Source organism: Chelonus insularis, unplaced genomic scaffold (genome assembly GCF_013357705.1).
Source record: "Chelonus insularis isolate UGA/USDA-ARS -01 unplaced genomic scaffold, ASM1335770v1 scaffold_714_pilon, whole genome shotgun sequence".
Taxonomy (NCBI): Eukaryota; Metazoa; Arthropoda; class Insecta; order Hymenoptera; family Braconidae; genus Chelonus; species Chelonus insularis.
The window spans coordinates 2,207,295-2,231,590 of NW_023276795.1; the positions used below are offsets into that span (position 1 = coordinate 2,207,295).

General features: G+C 32.9%; 2 protein-coding genes across 3 annotated transcripts in view; both read right to left on the minus strand.

Moving 5' to 3' along the window:
* Positions 1-24: 24 nt before the first annotated feature.
* LOC118073920 (M protein, serotype 2.2-like) lies at positions 25-1,555 on the minus strand. Its single transcript, XM_035094722.1, has 2 exons — positions 910-1,555; positions 25-821 (listed from the first exon to the last, which is right to left on the minus strand). The coding sequence occupies exons 1-2, from the start codon at positions 958-960 to the stop codon at positions 39-41; spliced, it is 834 nt and encodes a 277-aa protein (XP_034950613.1). The 5' UTR covers positions 961-1,555; the 3' UTR covers positions 25-38.
* Positions 1,556-3,152: 1,597 nt separating this feature from the next.
* Positions 3,153-24,296, minus strand: part of knockout (Stork-head domain-containing protein knockout) — a 68,363-nt gene continuing 47,219 nt past the window's right edge. The window contains exons 4-8 of one of the 2 annotated variants that reach the window (XM_035094696.1): positions 8,324-8,779; positions 6,072-6,278; positions 5,660-5,823; positions 4,872-5,342; positions 3,153-4,782 (exon numbers count right to left, since the gene is read on the minus strand). In XM_035094696.1, coding sequence (XP_034950587.1) covers positions 3,613-4,782; positions 4,872-5,342; positions 5,660-5,823; positions 6,072-6,278; positions 8,324-8,779 — 2,468 coding nt within the window. In that variant the 3' untranslated portion in view covers positions 3,153-3,612. Of the gene's footprint in view, positions 4,783-4,871; positions 5,343-5,659; positions 5,845-6,071; positions 6,279-8,323; positions 8,780-24,296 lie in introns of both variants that reach the window. The other variant, XM_035094694.1, reaches the window with a different exon arrangement.

The following is a 24,296-nucleotide window of genomic DNA, read 5'->3' on the forward strand; positions in this document are numbered from 1 at the left end:
ATTCATTTATTAAATGTAATATCAACTAAAAAAAACTTTTATTCTGCAGAAGATTCTTCGGTTTCTGTGTTTGGATCAGGTATAAAAGAAGCATCCAGTGACGGAAGGCACTTATATAAATAATTTCTTCCTGTGTCAGATATTGATGTACATTTATAGAGAATATTTTTTTCATCCTCTACCGCTAAATGATATTCACTCTTAGCATTTACTCTTTCATTTTCGTCTTCAGCAAAAGTAACATCATTCATACACTGAGATACTTGGAGTTGTTGATCTCGAAGTATTTTAAATTTGTCATACATTTCTTTTTTTGTTTTTTCCAAATCTAAGCGTAGTTTATATTGTCGTTCGTATTCCTTATCTAATCTTGTACGGAATTCTTTGAATGAACATTCTCTCTTTTCTAATTCTCGACTATATTGAACTAAATCATTCATCCACCGGTTGTTTTCAGAAATCTCGTTTTCAAGTTCTCTTTTTGCTGTTTCTAGTTCTGAAACAGTATTCATTAGTTCATTCACATTCTTTGCGTAGTCTTCTTTTTCTTTTTCTAATTGCTGGACTTTTTCCATTAGTTTACTCATATTCTTTGCAGAATCATTATTTATTTCTTCTAGTTTTACAATATTTTTTTCTAGCTCACTAATGTTCTGCGCAGAAGTCAAGCAACATTCTGACATGCCTTTCATAAGTAATTGTAGTTCATCAAAGCCCGTATCTTTTAATTGTGAACTGTCATGTGCAATATTTTTTTCAGATATATTTATCATCAGATTTTTATCATCATCACTCTTTACTGCATCTTCATTTTCTAGTATCTGATTTAAAATATTATTTCAATTAGCAATTTGTTTAATTAATAATAATCGTTTATATTTTTTTTTATAATTATATATTCACACTTACCTGACAGTATCCAACGCTGATGAATAAAAATAAAAAGAACTTGGTCAGCATCTTTAAGATTGTTAGGTTCCAATAATGAGTAATTCAGATTTACAAGATGAGTTTTTTTGTTCCTAACTTAGTACAATTTCAAATGATAATGTTTCCTCGTCTTTGGTTTTTCGAAGTTTGAGAAAATTTGGAAGTGAAGCCTTATTTAAAGGACCAAAATACGATTATCGAATAAAGTAAATAGTTGTAGTATAGAATAAAAATACATTTGTTCGACTTATCTGAATTTTTTTTACTGGAATTACCAGAGCCACGTTTGCGTCTGTTTCATGAAAACTGTTGTAAGTCTGTTGATACAGTACTATAAATTTTATCATACAATTCGTAGTATTATCTATTACCTAATCTCCGGTGGAATTTCATATTGAATTAATTGACGTCATTTTTTTTTATTCTTATTTATAGAATTTAAATATAAGTCAAATGATTCTTCCGGATTCGTTATTGGTTGTAAAAGAGTTATATTATTAAAAATAACAAGATAATAATTGAGAAAGTAAATAAAACCCGATCGGAAGTTTGGTGTGAACGACATTGGAATAAATTACAAGTAGTTCAAGTCATCACTAAAGTAAGAGTAGGTAGAAACTTAAATTAAAATAATTCATATTGATTAATTAGTTGTAGGTGATTGAATTTTAATCAAACTAATTTTACAATAATTAAATAAAAAAAAGCAATGATAAGCTGTTGTACTTTATTTTAGTAATCAACATGTACCTTTTTCAATTTTGAATATATATTTTTATGAATATTTTATTTCCGACAAATAAGATTTTACATAAAAATTCTACAAGTTAGTTAAATGTTCAAAATCGATTAAAAAATTAGCAAAAAAGTTAATAAGGAATAACACTGGTTCAATGAACCATTACGATAAAGAGAAAAGACAGTGAGTCTTGGTGATAGTAGAAGGGCTATAGTTTATTTTAACGCATAGTATAAATGTACAAAGCAACTAATGTTTAACTTTTTCTTAATTCATTTATATAACTAAATGTATTTCGTTAATGTGGTTAATATTAATCGTTCTCAAAATAATAAAGATGCGGCTGCAGCAACGAATTCGCTGTTTCGTACAAAAAGATTCAATGCATTAGCCGCTAAGGCGATCGGATTAATTTCTACAGTTTTGGCACTTAGAATTTATTTAATTGCACTACCAACGTACGGGTCTCATTTAAGCCGAGACATTGTTTTGATTTTAATCGGCTTAATTAATATTCATCTTTAACCACTAAACTGTGTTCTTAAATCAATTCGATTGTTTCAATTGTGCTTAAAAAATTTTTTTGTGCGTTTCTTAATTAATTGAAAGAATTAACTTGTGTAGACTAGAAAAAATTTTGAAGTGAGCATATTTACATAAATTTTAGAAAATTATCAAATACAAAAAATAAATAGTGTTTATAGCAGTAAACTAGAGAAAAATTATTATTGAAACAATTGAAAAATTTATAGGTAAAACAAAGATGTTTATTCAAGATTTTTCTACAAAATAATTCATTTGTTGTATTTTTGTTTCATATTGTTTAGTAAAATATACAAACATATTATAATTAATTTATAAGACTATTCAACACTTGTCAGTTTCAAATAATGTAAGTAAAAAAATACATCAGTGGTTGAAGATAAATATATTCATTAATTAGTTTATTCAACAACTTGCCAATTGCAAATCAGTTATTAATGAATGTTATAAAATAGAACATGAATACTCGTGGCTTTTTACTTTCTATAATACACGCTTTACCGTTATCATGATTATTTTATTGTTCAACTTATTGCAAGGTTCTATTAGGCTCTGCTATAAAATTCTACAATTTATTTTTAATTCAAACAAATTTCCGTTATTGATAAATCAGTTAATAAATCAATTTATTTCAATAAAAAAAACTGCTTTAGCAAATCGTTTTAACACGGTAAAGCGATGCAAAGCTACAAATACTTTTTAAATTAATAAAAATAATGAATTCTTTATGATTTACAAATCATCTGGTAATGTTAGATAATAAAATTAAATAGTGAGCCAATATAGACCTTGGTTTACTTTGAGGAAGCTCTACGATTAATTTCTGGTGATATTAAATGCTTTAGAGTTATTCCAGACTACAGAGAATTAATGAGCTAATTATGTATATAGATATCGACAGTTTTATTTTGAGTGGAGCGAAATGAAATGAAATGAAAAATGATCGATCAATAATATTTTATTTTTTCTCAGCCAATTTATGGCAATTACGTATTTCCAATATTTTTATTTCTATCATTTGATATTTTATAATTTGATTGATATACACTCAGTGAAAATTATCGCCTCAATTAAATGGGGTTTTTTTATTTCTCGTTTATAATAAGTTTATTATATCAACTTTACCACTAAATATATTACAGGCCACTATAAAAAGACTATAGAATACTTTTTCGTTGGAATGGCTGCCTAACTTTTATGATTATATTTTTTTTTAATTTTTCGGAATCTGTTCTTTGAATAATCGAACAATATTCTTTACTTCTATTTACTACAAAATAAGCTCGTTACGCTTTTGTTGACTCGACATGTAATTTGGTTACATTCATCCAATCGTTAATAAACATGATGAATTTATTATAAATAATTTTTCCTGATTAATTTTATTTTTTTACTTTCTATTAAACAAGTCCAAAGTCTGTATGTACGGTAACATCTCGATTATTAGGCTTATCTGCTGCCATATTTACCTCAACTAAAGTATCAACGCTATTAATTGGACAACCTTTAAGTATTTTCTGAGCTGCCAGACTTGTAAACTGCACCTGCATGTCACTGAGACTTGGGTAAGAGTACAAATCCCCTCGACTCACTGTTTTTTCTAAATTCGGTTCTGATCCTTGAGGAGCTCGTCGTGATTTACCATTCTCTAAGTTTTCGATATAAACATTATTGAATGATCCTCCAAAGCCATCGAAAGGTTTTGTAGGTGACGGTGGATTTGAGACATTATTTTTAGAACCTGGACGAAGGAGATTTCTAAAACTCAATGCATCTTTGGATAATGAGAGACTGAGTTTTCGAGAATTATTCATGGCATCATTGGTATTTTTAATTGAAGATCCATTGAGTGAATGATCATTTGACAAAGCAAGAGAATTTTTATCAATGTTATTCGTTGATCCATCAATTAAATGTGCTTGACTATTATTCAATCGATTCGTTAATTTTAATTTATTCGGAGTTTCTTCTTCAATTTTAGGTTTATTTTCTTTATCTGATTCAGATTTTGTATCTTTTGTCGTGTAAAGTGAAGAAGGCCGCTCTAATTTCATCGATTTCCAGTCTTCATCATTAACCTTTTTAAGTTTATCCTCATCCGTTTTAGAATTTAATTTTTCCTTTTCGAGCATAGCTTTCTGAATCTTTTCACTTATCATCTCTTCCTTTTCCTTATTGCTACAAGTTTCTTTTTCAATAATATTTTTAGCTGTACCATTTTCAAAGGTAATAACTGACCGCATTGGAGAGTTATTCTGATGAACATAAATTTTTGTTCCTGGAGAGCCTGATATGGTGGTGGTACTTGAAGCGTTTGAAGCTAGAGTAACGCTGCTAGAGATGCCTCTTTGCTCTTGTGGAGGACTGACAGGACTTAGGTTTGTAGAGACTTGAAGCGTTATTGAGTTCTGTGTTTCTTGAAGAGGAGTTAATGCTCCTTGCTGAATAACTTTTAATGGAGATGATTTGGCAGAGTTGACAGACGTCTTTAACGGAGATGAGAGTTTTCCATTAGATACAGACTTACTGCTCAAGTGTGTTGAATGTGTGGAAGACGTCTTTTGCAGAACCTGTTGGATAATATAAATATTACGTTAAAAATTAAACTTGTAGACGCAACCTTCATGAGTGTAGTAATAATTTGAATTGGTAATCTAACCTTGTGTTGTGGAGAACTATTCGATGACTTAGTGCCGCTACCAGTTGAGTCGTGACTGGGTCTCCGCGAGCTGTGTCGAGTGCTTGACCTTCCAAGAGTCGCCGTCTTTGCTGGACTTGCATTTGGTGCTCTAACGGACCCTGAACTGCCGCCACTTCTACTTGGTGATGAGTTGCTAGAGTGTTTACCATTTTGCACTGGTACTCGAGCTTGATAAGGATCCTGATTCGTGGATGGTAGTACAGAAGCTCGCGAAGTACATCGACTTAAGCTTGAACATTTCGAACGAGGAAGTGTAGAACAAGGTGATCGATGTCTTCTCGAGCTTCTTGGCGTTGAATTAGCCAGCAAACTTGTTGAGTCACCACTTGGCTGACGCCTGTGTCTCCTGGGTAACGTTGCAGAACGAACTGAACTCGAATCGTCCCAAACTTGGAAACTGGCCTGTGATTGGTCTAAACCTTCCATCATCTGCAGAAAAAGCAAAACAGTTAATAAATAAAGCTTTTTTCCTACTGTCTTATCCATTAAAGCTGAATTAATTACTGGAGATCTTTTTTCACAGATTGTACATGTTCTTCTCACCTTAATTAAATTGTAAACAAAATTCGTAGAAGTCTAATGCATTATTAAAAGTCTAGTGGATAAACATTGTTATTTTTTTAATTAGAATCTGGGAGAATAGAAAAATGGTGAGAATACATATAATTGTTATTAAAACTGGCAGTTTTTTGCCTTCAGGCTTTAATGGATTAAAAATGCAACATTTTAATATCAGAGGAACTGACCGATGGGCTGATGGCTCTCGTTTGCGTTGCCACGCTGTGAAGATGAACAACTCTGGGATTGAACCACTCAGTAGGCGGATACTGAGCACTGAAAGTACCCATTAAGGGAGTTCCCTTTCTCCTACTGCTTCGCCGAAACAGCCTTGATAGTAAGCCTATCTTCTCTGAAAATATGCCCGAGAGGCCTTTGAGAACGAGTGTAATTTTCTAGATCTTTTTATAAAGGATCGAGGAATGGATTGCTAGCTAAGGGTGACTATGAAGCATCGCACAATTTGATTTATAAACATGTATGAAAATAATCAAATATCAAGAAAAAGCTTTGTGTTAATGAAAGATGAAAATTTGAGATTTTTAGTTTGCCCAATCAATCACCCATCACCAAGCAAACCGTTCCCCAACAAAAACTCACTAGTGGGACTGTGAGGCGCGCTGTCTGTGCTGGCATACTCGGCGCTGGATGAAGTGTCACTTCTTTCTGGCCTTCGTGGCAAAGATCGAGAACTTCCGCTCCTGTGAAGCCTTCTGGCAGAACCCCAGAGTCTCAAAGAATGCCTTCTCTCCAAGCGACCTGGTACCGATCGACATCGTGCGAAAAGAATTTTGTCATTTGGATTCCCTGAAAAATTTATTCATAAATTATTCATCATACATTTTGTCTATGATAATTATAATCATTTACATATGTTTAACATTTTAATTATAGCAGTTTTTTATGTAAGTCATCTTTCATACTATTTTAATAAGAATATCTTATGAATGTTGTTAGCATTTCTGCTATTAAAATTTTGCTAATTACATTAGCTAGAATATCTTCTGTAAGTGATAAATTATATGCGATAAATGAATGCTAAAAATTCTCGTATAAAAGCACATCAGATTTATATATCATTATAATTATTTTATTTTTATCTATTTACATTAAGCAGCATTTAAATTCCACATTCGTGCTACTAAATTCCACTCAGACGCTACTTGTTTTCTTACATTAATCAGAATAGTCTTGGATGATTATTTTTTGTAGCAAAAAATCTCAATTACAAAGTAATTTAATACAAAATAAATTATGATGACATATATTTTTTTTAACTGTAAAAAATAATTATTTTTACTAGTCCCCTTTTCTCAACCTAGATACAGCCAAACAATAGAAAAGGTGTCATCCCGTAAGACTTGTTCAATAATTTTATTCATCCAGAGTAAAATAAATGATGGTAAGGATCAAGAGAATAGCTTGAAATACTTGAATCATTGAACAGCAATGATTTAATGACAGAGATTGAAAATGTGATTAGAATAAGGTTTTCTCACAAGGAACATTGACATTTGTGTTTTATGAATTGATATTTGTGTACAAAGAAAATATACAAAATGACAAACATAAAAGAAATAGTGTACGTGGTAGTTGTTGATCTTTGACCGCTGATTTTCAACAGACAAGTAACGGTAGACAATGTCGTGACCAATAGCTAATATATATCGTTGGACTAAACGTTTTCGTGGTATATCAAGACATGAGAGCATAGGATTTTGACGAAAAAAACAAGAAATCCCACCCTGGCTCTTATGAATGTAATGTGAACATAGACGTAAGCCGATCGCGTGTTCATGTCCCGTTTTTTCAGGCGCGCGTTCAGATACCTTGATGCCAACGACATGCAAATCGTTCCATCATGCTATCGCGTATCTTCACCATGTCTTCCATTAAACTTTTCAACTGTCTCAATTGTTCGTGATTATTTACTCTAGATCTCAGATATTTGTGCCTTTAGATGACGCGGATAAGAGCGATCCTCTTGTTTATTATATTATTACACATTTTTTTCAACAACAAATACGTGTTATTGGAAAACGAACACCGTTAGAAGCGGTATCAGAGGAAGATGCACGTTCCAAGTTGACCTACGTGAATTTCTACACTAGAAATGACAAAATTGCTTTGAGAAACATTTGTTTAAGGTTGTCGACCTTGTTTCTTTGTACTCGAGTTTGTATTGTTCTCGCTATTGTTATCAACATTTTTATTCAACGTTGGATATTTTAACTTCTAAATACACTCTGAAACCTCGAAGGAAACTGGATTCATTAAAGATCATTTTTCGTAAAACGATCGAAGATCCAAGACTCCAGACAACATGTAGACTTTTCAAGGACGACAACAACATAAACGAGCTTCTTTCTACTTTGCTTGTATGGTTCCTTATTCAAAAATATCTTTGCTTGAATATTCTTCAAATAAAATTAATTATTACCATCTAATTTTAAATCTCAAATTTTTTTATCGCCATGAATAACCATTTTTTATAGTTGTTTTATTTTTTGAGTTGTCAATTAAAGCCAAAGCAACTCGACAAAGCAAGCATCACATTTTCAACTTTATCGTGTGTAGAAAATAATCTCTCTGACTACTATAAGTAATGCGAAAACATTGAAGAGGTAAAAAATAATAAATAATAGTGAGAAAGTTTCATCAAAGTTTCTTAGTTGTTTTTGTAGAGATAAATAATCTCTGTTGCTAGCAAACTGAATCCAAAGTGCAAATTTGTTGGCTTTTCTCAGAAAACATTCAGCTATCGTGAGTGAAATATTTTTATTAAGGTTCTCCACTCGACTGAGAACGAAAAAAAATGATTAGAATGTTTGGAAAAAAACTCTGGAATTTACCTCCACAAATAACATCGGCTAAATTTGTCTGCACAGCTTGATGCGTCACATTTCCGTCCCTGAGGGTGAGCATCTCACCGTGGACGAGAGCCATAGCTTCGTCGTTACTCATCAGCATCCCACCTTGTCCTCGACAACTTCCAACTTCACGAGAATTCCTTCTGGAACCACTAGAATCTCGTCTAAGTCTTTTAGTCTCTGGAGTCACGACAAAGTAGCCTTGAGACGTGTGATATATCTTTCGTTCTTGCATAAGTTTTGCTAGAGCATCGTAAACAAGTTCACGACTTGGTCGTTGCATCGTTGGAAAAGCATTTCTCAGTGCTGAACGAAGTGTATCGAGTGTGGCTGCCTGTCTTTGTGATGTTAACTCCAAAATTGCCCAACATAAAGCTTCCGGAAGTGGCGTAAATTGGCCTTGAGCGACAGGTGCAACCAAACAGTCTTCGATGTCACCTGCAACAAGAAGTGGAAATTTATATTTAATAACAGGAAATGATTTTACATTCACTTTTATTTTATCCTGAATGGACTGCTTTTTTTTATCACAATTAAAGAGTAATTATTTGATATTTGATTTTTTCAATGTTAAAGTTTAAAAAGTATTAATTGATTGCAATAAAATTAATTTTCTTGAAAATATTTTTTATTTAATCAATTAAAAGAATGGATGAAATGGAATAAGTGTTATTAACAAAGTTATTTATAAAAAGGAATTTTTAATGAAGGATAATACCAAGTATGCAAACATTTCGCATGATTCTGTAACAGTAAAAGAATCTTTTCCTTTCTAATCTCAGACGGAGTTTCAAATTTCAGTTTATCCCAATGTTATTGCAAGGTATTACAGTACAGTGTCTACATTTATGTTCGAATTGCATACAACATATATACTAGCTTCAATATAACGTTGAGATATCGACTTGGGATCGAGTTTCTACTTGGCCTTATATACAAGACACACTGTTCGCGCCTTAATCGTATCCATGCCTGAGGCCATACACTGGATCCGCGAGATTGTGAGTTACGAAGCTATAAAAGCAGCAAAGCCGCCAACTTTAAGACATCTTTTTTTTCATCACTGACATAGACACACACCTGTTGCATGCAATCAAAGGGAAACTCAATAGGTATAGTGCTTTAGAATATTTTATTAAAGCTTTTGCCGTTATTTTATTTCAATTCATGTCATTACTTGATAGTTTACAATCAGATGAGTTGAAAAAATAATGATTATTTCTGGAGAATTTTTAAACTTTTGTGCTAAACAGTCTTGTAAGCAATATCATGGATAATACAAAACCTTTATGTTGATGATCAAAGAAAAGATCCGCAGTAATTTTATCCTATTCACACGCTGTAAATTCACGTCTATAATAATTAATTAAGACGTTGTAACGTTGTTCTCACTGTTCACTCGTCTGTTTAAGGTTCTTTTATTTCATGATTATTTTTCTTTCCCTTCTCTTCTCAATCTTAGGCAGCTCTTGTGTTCACGAGACTTCTTAGAATACTTATATTCACTCGAGTACTCTTCTCCAGGACTTCTCCATCGTAATTGCGTGCATGTAGTCTTATTTTATCCAAGCTTTTGGTGCTGCCGACGTCGTCGGGTGTCTCACGCATGAAAGCAAAAGCTGTAGGGAAGCTCTCGTGCAAATTGATACGACTGGCACATCGCAGCGACACGAGAGGAGAACGTTCGCCCTCGATGGAACGCAGCTCATGGTGCCTGTGGTAATAAGTACTCGAGATATCGATGATCGCTCTCACAGCCGCGTGATCTTGAGGCATGTCTCTCGATCATTGCTTATACCCTTCTACAATCAAGTCTGCACTTGCTCGCTCGGCAGGGCATTCATGACCAGCATGCGATAGTCATTTATATCTTGTCTTCAACATTTTTTACATCGTACTCATAAATATTGCTTGTATTATTTGATAAATATTCAATTACAGAGTGTGAAAAAATTTTTTAATCAAAAGTATTTTCAAATTTGCCTTTTTTTTTTTTTGTTTTGAGTCTTAATTTTTTTTTATATTTTGACAAATATTTCCTTATCATTACTTCATTTGAATCATTCTCTTCAATTGATTTAAAATCATGTAAAGTTTAATAAATTTTTAAATATTCTATTTTTTCACTTCAACAAAATTAAATGACCCCACAGTTGTGTTAACAAAAAATAAAATATAAATACCAATAAAAAACAGTTTCATTTTGAACAAAACCATTGACTGTCAAGTCACGTAGTCAAGGGACACCCTGATGATGCGGAATTCGGCTTTGACATTACGAACATCCGTTGGAAAAAGTATAGATTATCCAGGGCTACGTTCTGGTGTTTTTGAAATTCCAGCAGTATATACTGATAGAAGGTCTTGTAATAAACGTGAAGAGAATACATTAAATTGAAACTCGGTTGCTAATTTTGCGATCGATTTGTCTGTGCAGAAGCATGAGACATCAAGATCACAGACAGTTCAGAATATGATTACAGCAATGAGCATCCAATATTCATTCATCAGATCCAGACGCTCATATGCAGTTAAGCTACTTGTACATTATGCTGCCGTATAGACTTGCATGAGTTGCACGTTGGTATAATAATAAATATCCTTAACGGACCTGCAATTAATTGACGATCATAATGGATGCAAAAATTATCAGAGTCCATCAGAGATAAATGATTGTCGACAACACGACCCTCGCTTGGGTCAAGATTTTGTATAATACATGTTTGCAGTCAAGGGCGTTTTACAACCCTTTTCATGTAACCATTGCGACATTGATCATCTTCCCACCATGGCCACCAGATTCTTCAATATTTATGTGAAATTATGGTTACTAAATTCCCAGCGGAATTCCCTTTATCCCAATGCAAAAGACCACACAGACAGAGGGAATATAAAATGTTTTTTTAATTTATTACTCATCTTTTTAAACAAAAATACCCAGCTGTTCTAAGATAACGAATTTCCCATTATTTTCTTCCATGAATTTTTGTGATAAATTTGAAGATATAAAAATAATAAGGTAACTTGAAATAAAGTAAAGAAATTCCTTCTGGTTTTAAAGAAAAAATGTTATTTCACTCGCGATGCATTTCAAAATGTCATTATATCTGTTAATATATAATTTTCAGTGTAGAAAAAATGGTGATTCTTATTCGAGAGTTATTTTAAGTTGATTCTAATTAAAAAGCAAACATGACAGACAGAAACCAGTCTGCAAAGTACGGTCTACAGTGAAGATGGAAATACGAGATCGTTTTCTTTAGAGTTTGAATATAAAACGACTTGTAGGACTAGCATTCAGGCGTCAGGCGTTCATTTACTTGGCTTTGAAAACTATAAAACAGCCATTGAGTGTGTCTTTAGCTGGAATCTGTTCTTGATTATTTACACTCGCACACTATCCTCCAATAAAATCATATTATATCTCTGTTGACTACTTGACTCGTGGATTAAAAAACCGCACATCCAGTCGACTGATTTATAGTCAAATTTAATTTAATCTTGAGCAAATATTAAAGAGAAAAGTGCGTTTTATGATGTTTTTTCAATGAGTTATCATGTAATATTTTTGTTTCATTAAACCACCACCAGATTCACTAGGATTACTCTTTTATTACGATCCGCATTATATTACGGACCAAGTTGCCATGGTGTAATAAACGAGGATTCAAGGGTATAAATAATTCCAAGCTCTGGGGAAGGAGTATGAACGAGGTGCTCACAACGAGATAACGTGACACTTTCAACGAAATATCTTCAGCCTGGCAAACATTACCTCGGTGAGTATTATACCACTTATGCAATTCACATGCCTGGGCACGTGCAGAAATAGTCTTCATTCCAGTGTGGAATAAAAATCATTAATAAGAATCGCATAAATTCCTTTGACAATATAGAGGATAATGAATATGCCGGAATTATTCTTGTCTCTATTTTACTTTCGATGCCAACGTGATATCGATTAAAATCAGTATGTTCTGGTCATAGAATTTATAGCAATAGAAGAATAAGTGTGCTAATATATGTGTCGCGATTCATGCGTAACTTGCGACGAGGAGTGGCCCACCCACACACTCCACAGGGAGAATATAATGTCTCCGCCCTACCTTCCGGGCCCTCAACATTGAGATCTGATCATCACAGGTGCATGGAGGTTTTTTTTGTTGATTGGGTTCTAGTGTATTATATAATTATATGTGGACTGATCATAATAGATGACTGGACAATAAGATATGATTGTGGGTATACTAGTTTATGAGAGGGAAAAATAAGAATAAGAAGCTTACAATATCGGGATTGGAGGATGAAGAGAATGTTTATTTCTGATCAGAAATGATTAGAGTTTAACTGAGTAATAATTTTTTATTTTCAATTTTATGAGTCATGTTTTAAAGCTATTGATCTCATTAATTATTTTAATGTGGAATTAAGTAGTAACCCGTATAAAAAATTTTGTTTCTCGAAAGTTCCCCAGTTTTGGAGCATAATTAATGCTAAAATTGAAGCAAGTTCCTGTTTTACCCCATTTTAGAAGTGAAGTAATGGATTTTTTAAATGTTTGACCCGATTCCGCATTTCTAGGCATCGAGACGAAGAGAATGAGTGGTCAAACTTGAAAATCGGACAACTTTGATTTTTCGACCCCAAAAAATGGCAAGTGGTACCCCTTTCCATTTTTTTAGGCCAAAAAATAAAAGTACTCCGATTTTGATGATTGAGGGCTCATTCTCTTCGTTTTGATGCATAGAAATGCGGAATCGTGGCACAGCCCGGAAAAATTCACTTTAACACCCTTAAAAAGGGGTAAAACTAGTTACAAATTAAGATTCATCATCCCCTTGACTTTGAACCCTTATAACTCATGAACAGAACGTCCAATAACTGTTTTTAGGGACGTTTTGAAATCCTCACAATCTAAGCTAAAGATGTATATCCATAAAAAATGTATAAAAAATTTCTTTCCCCCTTAAAATCGCTAAAATATTAAAAAAAATCACATTTTTTGGGAGTTTGCCAACTATTTTGGCCATTTTGAGGGTGAAATAATTTTTTTGAACGATTTTCATGGATATGTATCTTTAGCTTAGATTCTGAAGTTTCTAAACAGTCCTTAAAAATCATTATTCGATGACTTGTATAAAAGTTATCGAGGTCCAAAGTTCAAAAGTAGATGATTTTCTGACCCTCACTTGACTTTGGACCTCGATAACTTTTATACAAGTCTTTGAATAATGATTTTTAAGGACTGTTTAGAAACTTCAGAATCTAAGCTAAAGATACATATCCATGAAAATCGTTCAAAAAAATTATTTCACCCTCAAAATGGCCAAAATAGTTGGCAAACTCCCAAAAAATGTGATTTTTTTTAATATTTTAGCGATTTTAAGGGTGAAAGAAATTTTTTATACATTTTTTATGGATATACATCTTTAGCTTAGATTGTGAGGATTTCAAAACGTCCCTAAAAACAGTTATTGGACGTTCTGTTCATGAGTTATAAGGGTTCAAAGTCAAGGGGATGATGAATCTTAATTTGTAACTAGTTTTACCCCTTTTTAAGGGTGTTAAAGTGAATTTTTCCGGGCTGTGCCACGATTCCGCATTTCTATGCATCAAAACGAAGAGAATGAGCCCTCAATCATCAAAATCGGAGTACTTTTATTTTTTGGCCTAAAAAAATGGAAAGGGGTACCACTTGCCATTTTTTGGGGTCGAAAAATCAAAGTTGTCCGATTTTCAAGTTTGACCACTCATTCTCTTCGTCTCGATGCCTAGAAATGCGGAATCGGGTCAAACATTTAAAAAATCCATTACTTCACTTCTAAAATGGGGTAAAACAGGAACTTGCTTCAATTTTAGCATTAATTATGGTCCAAAAATTATTTTTACTATATTGACTTTTTTCCTCTCGTCGAGATCTTTTATTTGAGTCCTTGTTCAACCCCGTAGCATCATTAGCGTAGAAGTTGCAAATTTTCATATTCCACATCTCCAATATATCATTATTTTATCATAAAAATATTTAACGTACGTTTGGAGTAGAGAGGAAAAATCTATTTCAGCCCCAAAATTGTCCAAATATAAAAAAAGTTACATTTATTAAGAAGTGCGCTAAGTTTTATTCGCTCATTATGAATACTAAATAAAAAAAAAATTACTTTACACAACTTACTATTTTTATAAATTTTACATGTAATTATACCAATCCTACTAATTAAAATAATTAATTTCTATAAATCTTTTCGGAAAGTAGAATAGTCTGTATTTAATGAGCAAAAGCTCATATTAATTGTAAATTGACAGAACTGATGAAAAAAAACAACCGATTTCTTTAACCAATCGCTCCATATATCTGTCTAAAAGTCGTAGTCCAAACCAGTGGATCAGGTTGCGCAATAATTAATCGCGAAAGGCAGCAACAGGATTATTTCTGTCGCGCAAATTCAAACAAAACTTGCCTAAGCAGTCTAAGAAGTTGGCTTAGCTTTCAGGTATAGCAGTTATTTGTAAGTAATACTAGAAAACTAATTCACGCAATGTACTAGGAATATAATCACAAATGATAAGGAAAAAGCCACCCACACTTGTTTATTGAAGTTGTGGTGGACTTGAGATGCAGAGTTGAAGTTTTAACCAAGGTGCCGCACTACTAAATGACTATTGTATCGCGTGAAAGTTGCGCGTGAGCGATGTGTAATGTTGTTAAATTTTTAACTTGTCAACCCTTTCGGAAGACAAGATTCGTTCCACCAGAATGAGCCTTACCAAGTCGCGGTAACTGGCACATTCGCCAGCATAAACATGTCCAATGGTTCCAGTAATCAGCTAAATGGGTTAGAGCAAGAGTACACAGGACCATCGTTGCGTGGGAGAGAGGTTGTGATCTTTTGCTTCGACGTTTTACCACAAAGTGAGAAATATATTTATTGCACAAGAATTTCTCCAATCGAGCCAGATCTAGGGCCAGATAAAAAAAATCTATTCACTTGTCATGTTAATGATTGAATATTATGCATATTCGAATGTAAATTTTGATAAATCGAGCCACGCCTTGGATTTTTTTTACCTCAGAAAATCTGCAACATTAAAGAAAGAAAATAAGTGAGGTCTTATAAGAATATATCGTTCATTTTATCCACTCGTTTCGCGTGGGAGACTCACCGATACCCTCATCTGAATCTGATTTGCGATCTGAGGGTATTGGTAAATTAAGGAAAAAAATTATCACCCAGAGTATATCAGAAAGAAAGAGAAAGAGGCAATGGAGTTGCACAATTCCATGGATCTCAAATGCAGTAAGGGAAAGGAGCCACCAAGACCACGCCTTGTTGCTCTCGATTTAACTGTTCTTCTATGTCGTCATGTTGACTAGACGTGTTTGACTTTAATGATGCTCTCATTTGACGTTCATTATTTTATTTTATAAGAGTACACAGATAATAAACTTACAGAGAAAAGTATCATAAATTTTACTGCTTCATTGTCATTTGAAATTTCCTCCAATGAGATCTTAATATATTTGACATTTTATATCAACTTTTTATCTACTAATTACTACGTTGACTAGTGGATTATTTTTTGAATGACGATTAGATATTGTAAAATTTTATTACCAAAATGAAGTATTAGCATACGAAGTTGTATGATTTAATAACAAGAATTGATTAAATAAACAGTCATATTTACTCATCATAAAATTTTATGAATCTTGCATTCTCTGGGGGATTTTTTTCTTTTAATGAATAAAAAACTAATAATAGATATTTTCTATTTATTACAGAAATGTTTATAACTTGTGTTTGATTTTTATTGGAAAGCCAATACTTATGAAAGACACATTTGAATATTCAGTAAAATTTTACGAGCAATATACAAAATGGAATATAGGAAATTCTTGATAATTTCAAGTCGAAGGAAATGCATAGAGTATTTTTGCAAAATGACAAGTGACGTTCATATGTGAATTTAAAATCAAGAAATATTAAAAGCGAGAAAGTATGCAATCAAAATCTGTCACAACGAAATGACTATTCAGACGTGAGAGGTGTTAAAGTTCGAGTGATCGATAATATGGTGAGAATGTTGTTCAATTTGTAGCCAAATGAACAGAATGAACATTGAGTGCGGAAGAAATTTTTCTAATGATAGTTCTATAGACATCATCTTCAACACCAACTACTGACATGCCAGTGAGAAAGTGCAAAATTCTGGAATAAAATAGACGTCTAGTTCAAAAGTGATTGATGGAAACTTCACCGGAAGAAGGAGGAAACAGAGAATTGAAAGTAATAGCTTCCAATTATAGATCTCAATGGCGAACGTTTAACTCGATAATGCAAGTAGCAGGTTGCTGGTGGCAGCAGCATTGAAAATAAGCTTAAAGACAAATGCGAATTGAATTGTGAATGAAAGCTGCAGCAGACAAGATGAAAGAATAATAAATAAATTGAAACAGCTATCAGAGTGGGCGTTTGTACGATCGATGAGAGGTAACGAACTTGAATAAAGGACGTTGAGATCGGAAGTGAGAGCAGTGATCAGTGGAAAAATAAAAACAAGTTGCGAATGGTCCAGAAATCACATGTTCAATTTACATAAAACAACGTCGGCTCTTGTGGAGACTAAGTGTTCAAAGGTCGTCTTGTTACGAGGTGATTCCTGGCTGGTCTTTGCCATTTCCCATGGACAAACCATAAAACCGGGCGGAGGTCGAGCGTGCCCGACACGATGGATCAGGACGATAAGAACTTATCTCTCGCCTTCTACTTTCGCGCGTAAATACTGTACCGTCATGGAACCTAAGCAGATCTTGAGTATACAAGAACGCCCGTTAATGTATTTTGCATATAAAGCATTTCAATGAGAGACCGGAAGAGACAGGATTCTGAGTGTCTTCTACTCGACCTTCCAGGTCGTAGAGATCGGGATCGATGGAAAGACCGATCTACAGGCCTCGATATGTGTTCAAGTAGTACTACTATAGGTGTTATTATATTTTATTTATTCTTTTTGCTGCTATCAAATCCCATGTAAGCTTCCCGGTCTATAAAGACGACGATCCGATTGTTCGCGACGATAAATATTGCTTTCGCACGATTGGTCACGCCGATAAAAATCTACTTTCGCGCCTCAGTGAAATTCTTTCGATGATAAAAACTAGGAAAATACACGCGTTTGGTGGAGCGAAAGAGTACTAAGTGTCTGAAATATCCCTGCCCAGCAACATATAAACTGCTACATTCTAAGGAGCCGATTTTATCGATCCTTTTCTATACTCAATTTCGTCCTGTATTATAAGTCGTAAAAATGTCTTTATCATAATATGATGTGATAGGGGAGTGTTAATAATACACTATTTCTAACTTTTTCTCATAAGACACCACATAATCGTTATAGATGTGAAACTGAATATATATTTCAATCAAGAACAATCATCTCTTTTTTTTTTATATTCAATCAACTTTATCTCATTCTAAACACTCCTTTCAGACAATAAAAAAAATTATTAGCAGCTTTTTTTTTCATTGGTAAATTGTTTAATGATGAAAGAAATTTAAAGAAAAAAAAAAATTAATTGATAAAGATCTTAATTGATGAAAAAATGGAGTGAAAATAACTAGTTGATAAGTAGACAGAAGAATGATTATTAATTTTATAACTAACAATCGATGAAAGTTTTGAGGATGCAAAAAATCTGATAAGTTTGTTTGGAGAGTTAAAACAAAATATCTTCAATTCAATTGTCAGTGAAGGATAATTAAATGTAAGGATCTAAATGCAACGATCCGATTCGTAGTGTAAAACGTGGTGCGCTAGATCCACGTGTTTTGCCACACTGACACGGTCAATGATTCTTGATAAAGTCACTGGTCCATGAACCATAGCTTTATAAGTCATTCAGTACTCAGCAACTTATTGAGAGAAATGAATAGTCTGGGATGAAAAAAAATATGATAGTTTAATGATTACTACGTCCTTGAACATGAAAAAAAGTCGAGATTAGTTGCTCAATTTATGACGCAGTCGAGTTTTATGCCGCAACTTTTATAGTAATTTACGTTTAAATATCAGCCATTTTGTTGTAATTAAGATTAAAGTGTATATTCAATGGAAATTTCAATTAGATGGTAATAAAATTGTGAAAATAAGTCTTTTCATGGTAATGTTTGTTCTTAAATGGTAATGATGTTATTACACTTAAACATTACAAGCTGGTTGATCTAGAAACATGTCGAACAAAAGATATATTGCTCAATTCCCAGTTTGATCGTTAGATTATTTACCTAAACTCAAGTCTGAGAACCTAAAATCGTGTCCAAGCTCGTGAAAAAGGTGCGGTTAACTAGCACCTTCATCTAGACATGTAGATTTAGTTCAGGGGCCTTTGGCACACGCTATGGGATTTATATGTATTCTTGTTTGTATAATCGATAGTCTGCGAAATACTTCTTTTTTTGTAAACCCCTTTTTCTTTTTATTGATCAAACTCTGCGAATATATATTATATAATCGTAATTATCTTTCTCACTATTCCAATTCAGGTCCACTAAAATTGTTAGAAAATAAATGAATTAAAATTGAACAAACAAAACTCTGTATGGCATTCATGATTATGTTGATTGTTGAGCAGAGAATATTTTAAAAATAATTAATAGAAAGAGGTATTTTTAAAGTATGTTTAATGTATGGGAAATGCCATAAAAATAGAAATCGTTTCTAAGTCTGTATTGAAAACAACAGACTCGTTATCTCCATGTTTAGCTTGAAAGAAATTCCATGTCAACGTCAAAACAAAGCCATGAGTCCTTGAGTCACGTTGAGATTCTTCTCGTTCCCACGTGCAGTCATTTCTCTGCTTTTTGCTACAGTGGGTCACCGTATCATCGTTTTGTGATGAGGGTTACACGACATCAAGTATAAAGAAAGGTGATGATCAAGACTCTCTTTCATCCTGAAGTCATTCGTGGATTCAACTGTTGATGATCAATAGCAGCAGTAGGTACCACGGAAGTCATTGCCAGAATGTAAATTCATGTAAATCGTAGCGAGCTCATCGTGTCCACAGTTCTAACCTTTGAGCAACGATCACGACGACGAGTGACGCAGCCTCGAGTTCGTGATTCGCTGATGGGATCCGGGTCGAGACGTCGTCGACTTCTTCGTCCTCGTGGAGGAGAGTGTACTAGGCGGGTCTTTCTGCATAGAGACCTCGTGATGCCTCAGCGTGTTTCTAATGATGCTCGTTTAGGGCTGGAAAGAGTAAATGCACTGGCAGAGAGGCGGAGACGGTTAATGCTCACGGGTTTATTGTGATCCGTGGCTTCCAGACGCCGTTAACCGTTCCGCTTCTTCTTTGGTATATATACAAGAACACAACACGGTGGCGCTCGATGAAATCGGTTTGCGCGGTGAAAACAGGCAAGTAACCTACTTTATGAGATACTAAGACGAGTGATTGTTTTTTTTTTTTTTAAAAAACATAAATTAATTATAATTGCCTTTTTCAGAGGTGTTTAAATTATTAATTTATGTTTCATTAATTTTCTTCATCAGTATCAGTGAAATGTTTTTTATCTTGTTCTTTTCGCCAACTAAACTTTATAATCATTCTCCCAATCGATGCCCACACAATTCTCATATCACCTCGTCTGTCACTTAAACGCTACCATTTTAATCTATATTATTACTATACAAAATGAATGAATCAGCATTTTTTCTCAATCAAAATCGACACAAACAATCCAATATCTGTAGGACGAAAAGGCATGGGCTAGTTTTCTCTTACTTTTGAATAATCGACTTGCAGCTCTCTCACGCATGCATATTTGCGTTTGGTGACTGTACAAAACAGGTATCGACAGCAAGAATGTTACTCTCGTAAGTCTTGCAACCAATCTAAAGACGTGTGTCCGTTTAATTTAACTGGACAACTATCGCAAAGTCTGGTCTTCTAATAAAAGAATAACAATTTATGGTGAATAACAGCGTAGGTTCACTTAATCACTATCTTTTGTCGACATAAAAAAACCCTTCTTCAATTGTCTAAAGCCAGAAAAAATGCCAACAATTTATTCTACTTCATTTAAAAATATGTAAAATAAATTTAATAGTCTGTTATTTAGAGCTATCAGCCGGTTAAATTTTCAACAACTTCCGGTTCACTAAATTTACTTGACATGCGGAAGAGACTGCTAATCAGGCATATTATGCTATCAGCCGGTGCACCTGGAACCCAAGACAAGTGGCAGCAAGTCCGTGAGATCAGCAGGGGGAAATTATTGAATTGATACGAATGATTTCCGGTGTCAGGAGTGCTTTGAAAAAATCACACAACTGATAGGTACGTCGCGAATGTAGGCGGGTCGAAGTAAGACAAGTATTTTTTATCACTACTATGTATTTATTTGATGTTGGAATGCAATATAGAAGTGAAAATCATTGGAATTTTTTTCATCACCCAATGATTATATTTATTTATTTATCAAATATTTTCCATATTAATTAACAATAAATTAAAACAGAAAAATATCAACAATTCCAAGTGATATTTATTTAGAAGATTCAATTGCTAATCAAGTTTTAACTTTCCTCCTGATGCTACAAAACGTCGAATGAGAAAACGCAAATGCGATATTATTATACTCTCGTACATACGGGAAATGTTGGCAAATTAATTGCATGGAAGTAAATGAGAAAGTCTGAGTGGTCATTTGCAAAAACCTATGAATTGATATATATGCATTCGACATTCATTGGGAATACCGAGCGGACGCTGGAAATGGAGAAAGACAGATTGAAAAATAATTGGTAACGTGGGAATCATGACGGATGATTGAGATATGTTCACTACTGTAATCTATAGCCTTTGGGTCTTGGGTAAAATTATCCAAGAAATTTCCTCCTTTTATAATTCAAGGAATCCAACTATTCAATCCTCCAAGGTGTAACGAGAAACATCTGACGCCCAGTTTGTGTTGTGTCACTGGGTCATAGAGTTCTCTATCAATCCTTGGATATTTTCACTTCTCATGTAACTTATTGCACACCTATACTTTCAAGGATAAATAGGTGCTAGTTAAAAAGAATTGTTTTTTAAGTACAGCAAGTGGATGATTTAGTCGTAATAATACTTCATTAAAATTTTCCAGAAAAATTTATCCAATAAATATTGATGGTAAATTAAAAATCCTGACATTGTTATTCAATTAATTTTAAATGAAATGCATGACTCAGGATTCAATAAAATAAATTTAATAAATATTATTATTAAATACTTTTTATGGGCTGCAAGCAATATTAATTGATGAATAATTTAATTGAATGCATTTAAAAAATATTATTTTTACAATGGATCTATTAATGACATAATATGTAAATATGAAATATGATAATAATTGAGAAATTCTTATTATTATTATAATAAATATTTTTTTTATTAATAAGTTATGAAATAGTATTGTATTATATTTATAAGACAATAAAAGTATTTTCCTGTTGCAACTTATAAGAAAAAAATTATGTAATTAATTTTATTTATGTAATATGATCAATACTCATAGGATTTTCTTTAGCTTTAATAATCACTTATCATTTAAACTAATGATAGTAATTAAATAAATTGTAATTATTCACATCATGAAATAATTATACTTATCAAAAAGCTTAATAATCAAATTATTGCAAGGACTTGAATGTTAATCCTATTATTTCTTAATTAAAATATACTTTATCATCTTTCTTCGCAATTCAATGAAATGCCTTCAAACCTTGATAAAAATAAATGCATAAAAGCACCGTTATATATTATATATTCGATAACCAATCATCATTCCCAGTTGACTTGTGAAGAATCTTTGCATACTTCTCAGATTGATGCTTCTCTTTTAGCTCATCCTCATTTCATCAATTTATCATGTGCAAAATAAATTTGCTCGCACAGATATTCTTTTGATAGCAAGCGTAAGACTAAGGACCATAGGCAGAAATAACAGCAGGGTACGTTCATCATTGGGAATCAACGTCATGACTTTTTAAAAAATTCTTTTTCAAACCTCTAGGTCATGAAGCATCAACAAGTTGAAGCATGGACTCTGGGTGTGCAGTTGGCCACAATTACTCTCACTGATTCGCGCATGGTGAGAGATACTCATTGGGAGCATCGTGATGATCTTAATGATAGCCAAGCAGTGTAAGAGTAGGAGGTTCCCTTCAAGAAGTTGCCCCTCTTGACTCAGGAAGAGTGAATTGACCAAACTATAATTACAGAATCGACAAGTTCCTCACGTTATATTTACAGGAAGAATACATAACAAATGCGACGTCACTGATGCTAATGAGTTTGCTGATTATTTCAACACAAGTTGATTGTGCTAAAATTTTTATCTGGTCTTTTATAATCCCCCAGGTTGTGTAATAACAATAAAGGATCATAAAATATTGATTATTGCTGCATATAAAATAATAATAAAGTGATTATATTGCAGAAAGAACAACAAGGAGAAGCAGAACAGTGTAGTCAAACATAAATCATATTAGCAAGAGGGCAATTGTTGACTTTTGATTTTGTACTTTGATCAATTGAAGCCCCTTCACTTGAGATAAATAAAAGCCTCTATAGATAGACACGAAGTCATAGAACTTAATAAAATCCAATCTCATATTATTACAATTGAATCTGTCGCAGTTTAACTTGAGTTCGTGATTCAAGACTCCTTCACGTCCCAATTAAAGATACATTTATATATATTTCTATTTCGTATCACCTTCTCTCGATCATGAGCCATGAGAATAGCCTTAAACTTTAGAGAATCTGATATCGATGGCCAGTTTGGAAATAAACCACTACGAAATAGCGAACTTGCATTGCTTATTAGTAAACATTTTTCCTAGGATTTAATGTAGTGCAAGAAGTATAACAAGCAGCAGTGATGGGGCTGTGTTGATACTGGAAATGCTTAACAGGTACCAGCAGGCTTTGTTATGCCTCGCCTTCTCGATCACGATCGATCGAATTCGATAGTACCACGAGGTCGCGTCGGCAGTTACTGAGAAAAAAATCTTCACTGATCCAAGAGTTAAATGGAAAATTTTCAAGTGCTGATTAAGGAGCTACATAATCTAGAAAGTTGGAAAGAATATTTTTTTTTCAGCAGCATTATTCTTTGAGTGTACTTTCAATAAATTGCTTAATAAAAATCATAGAATATTTTAAAATAATAAAACAATAATTAATTTAAATTTAATATTCTTTTAAGACATGAATTATTAAAGTTTTATGACAATTTTTGATTGGCAAAATTTATTTGATGCTCTAGGCTATGGGTTATATACTTTCGAGAGAGTCAATAATTATTGGAAATTGTTTTTATACTGAAGACGATAAAAAGAGGATAGAAGGGAAGAAACAATAACCGGTATTGAGAAAAAATGAATGTGACACAAATTCAATTCATGTTTCCTTGATAACTAATATTTTCAATAAATTTATAATCAAATCACTAAACATCATTATTGATTATTTTTTTGATGATTAAAACGGAAATAATTACTCTCGAAAGTGATTGTTTATTAATCCGAGAAATAAACTTGAATCCGTTATTTCTATGTTTTTAGGTACAAAAATATATTTACGGATGTAATAATTATCATTACGATTATTTTATCAAACTTGTTTCATTTCAAGTCAATCAACCATGATAGAATCACTTAATACCATTTTGACACCTTAAAATTCTCATTCATGCTAAAAATAATCCATACAAACTATCAACCCACTTTTAAATAAATATTATTATTTATTTTTTTAGAAATAAAATAAGTGAAATATTACTTGACAGTTAAATCCTGTTTAAACATTTTAAAATCAGATAAACCATGTCGAGTAATTATTGTTGATCATTATGAAAACTTTTCGTTCAAAGTAACATCTTGTACTAGTAAAATTAATATGTGCCCC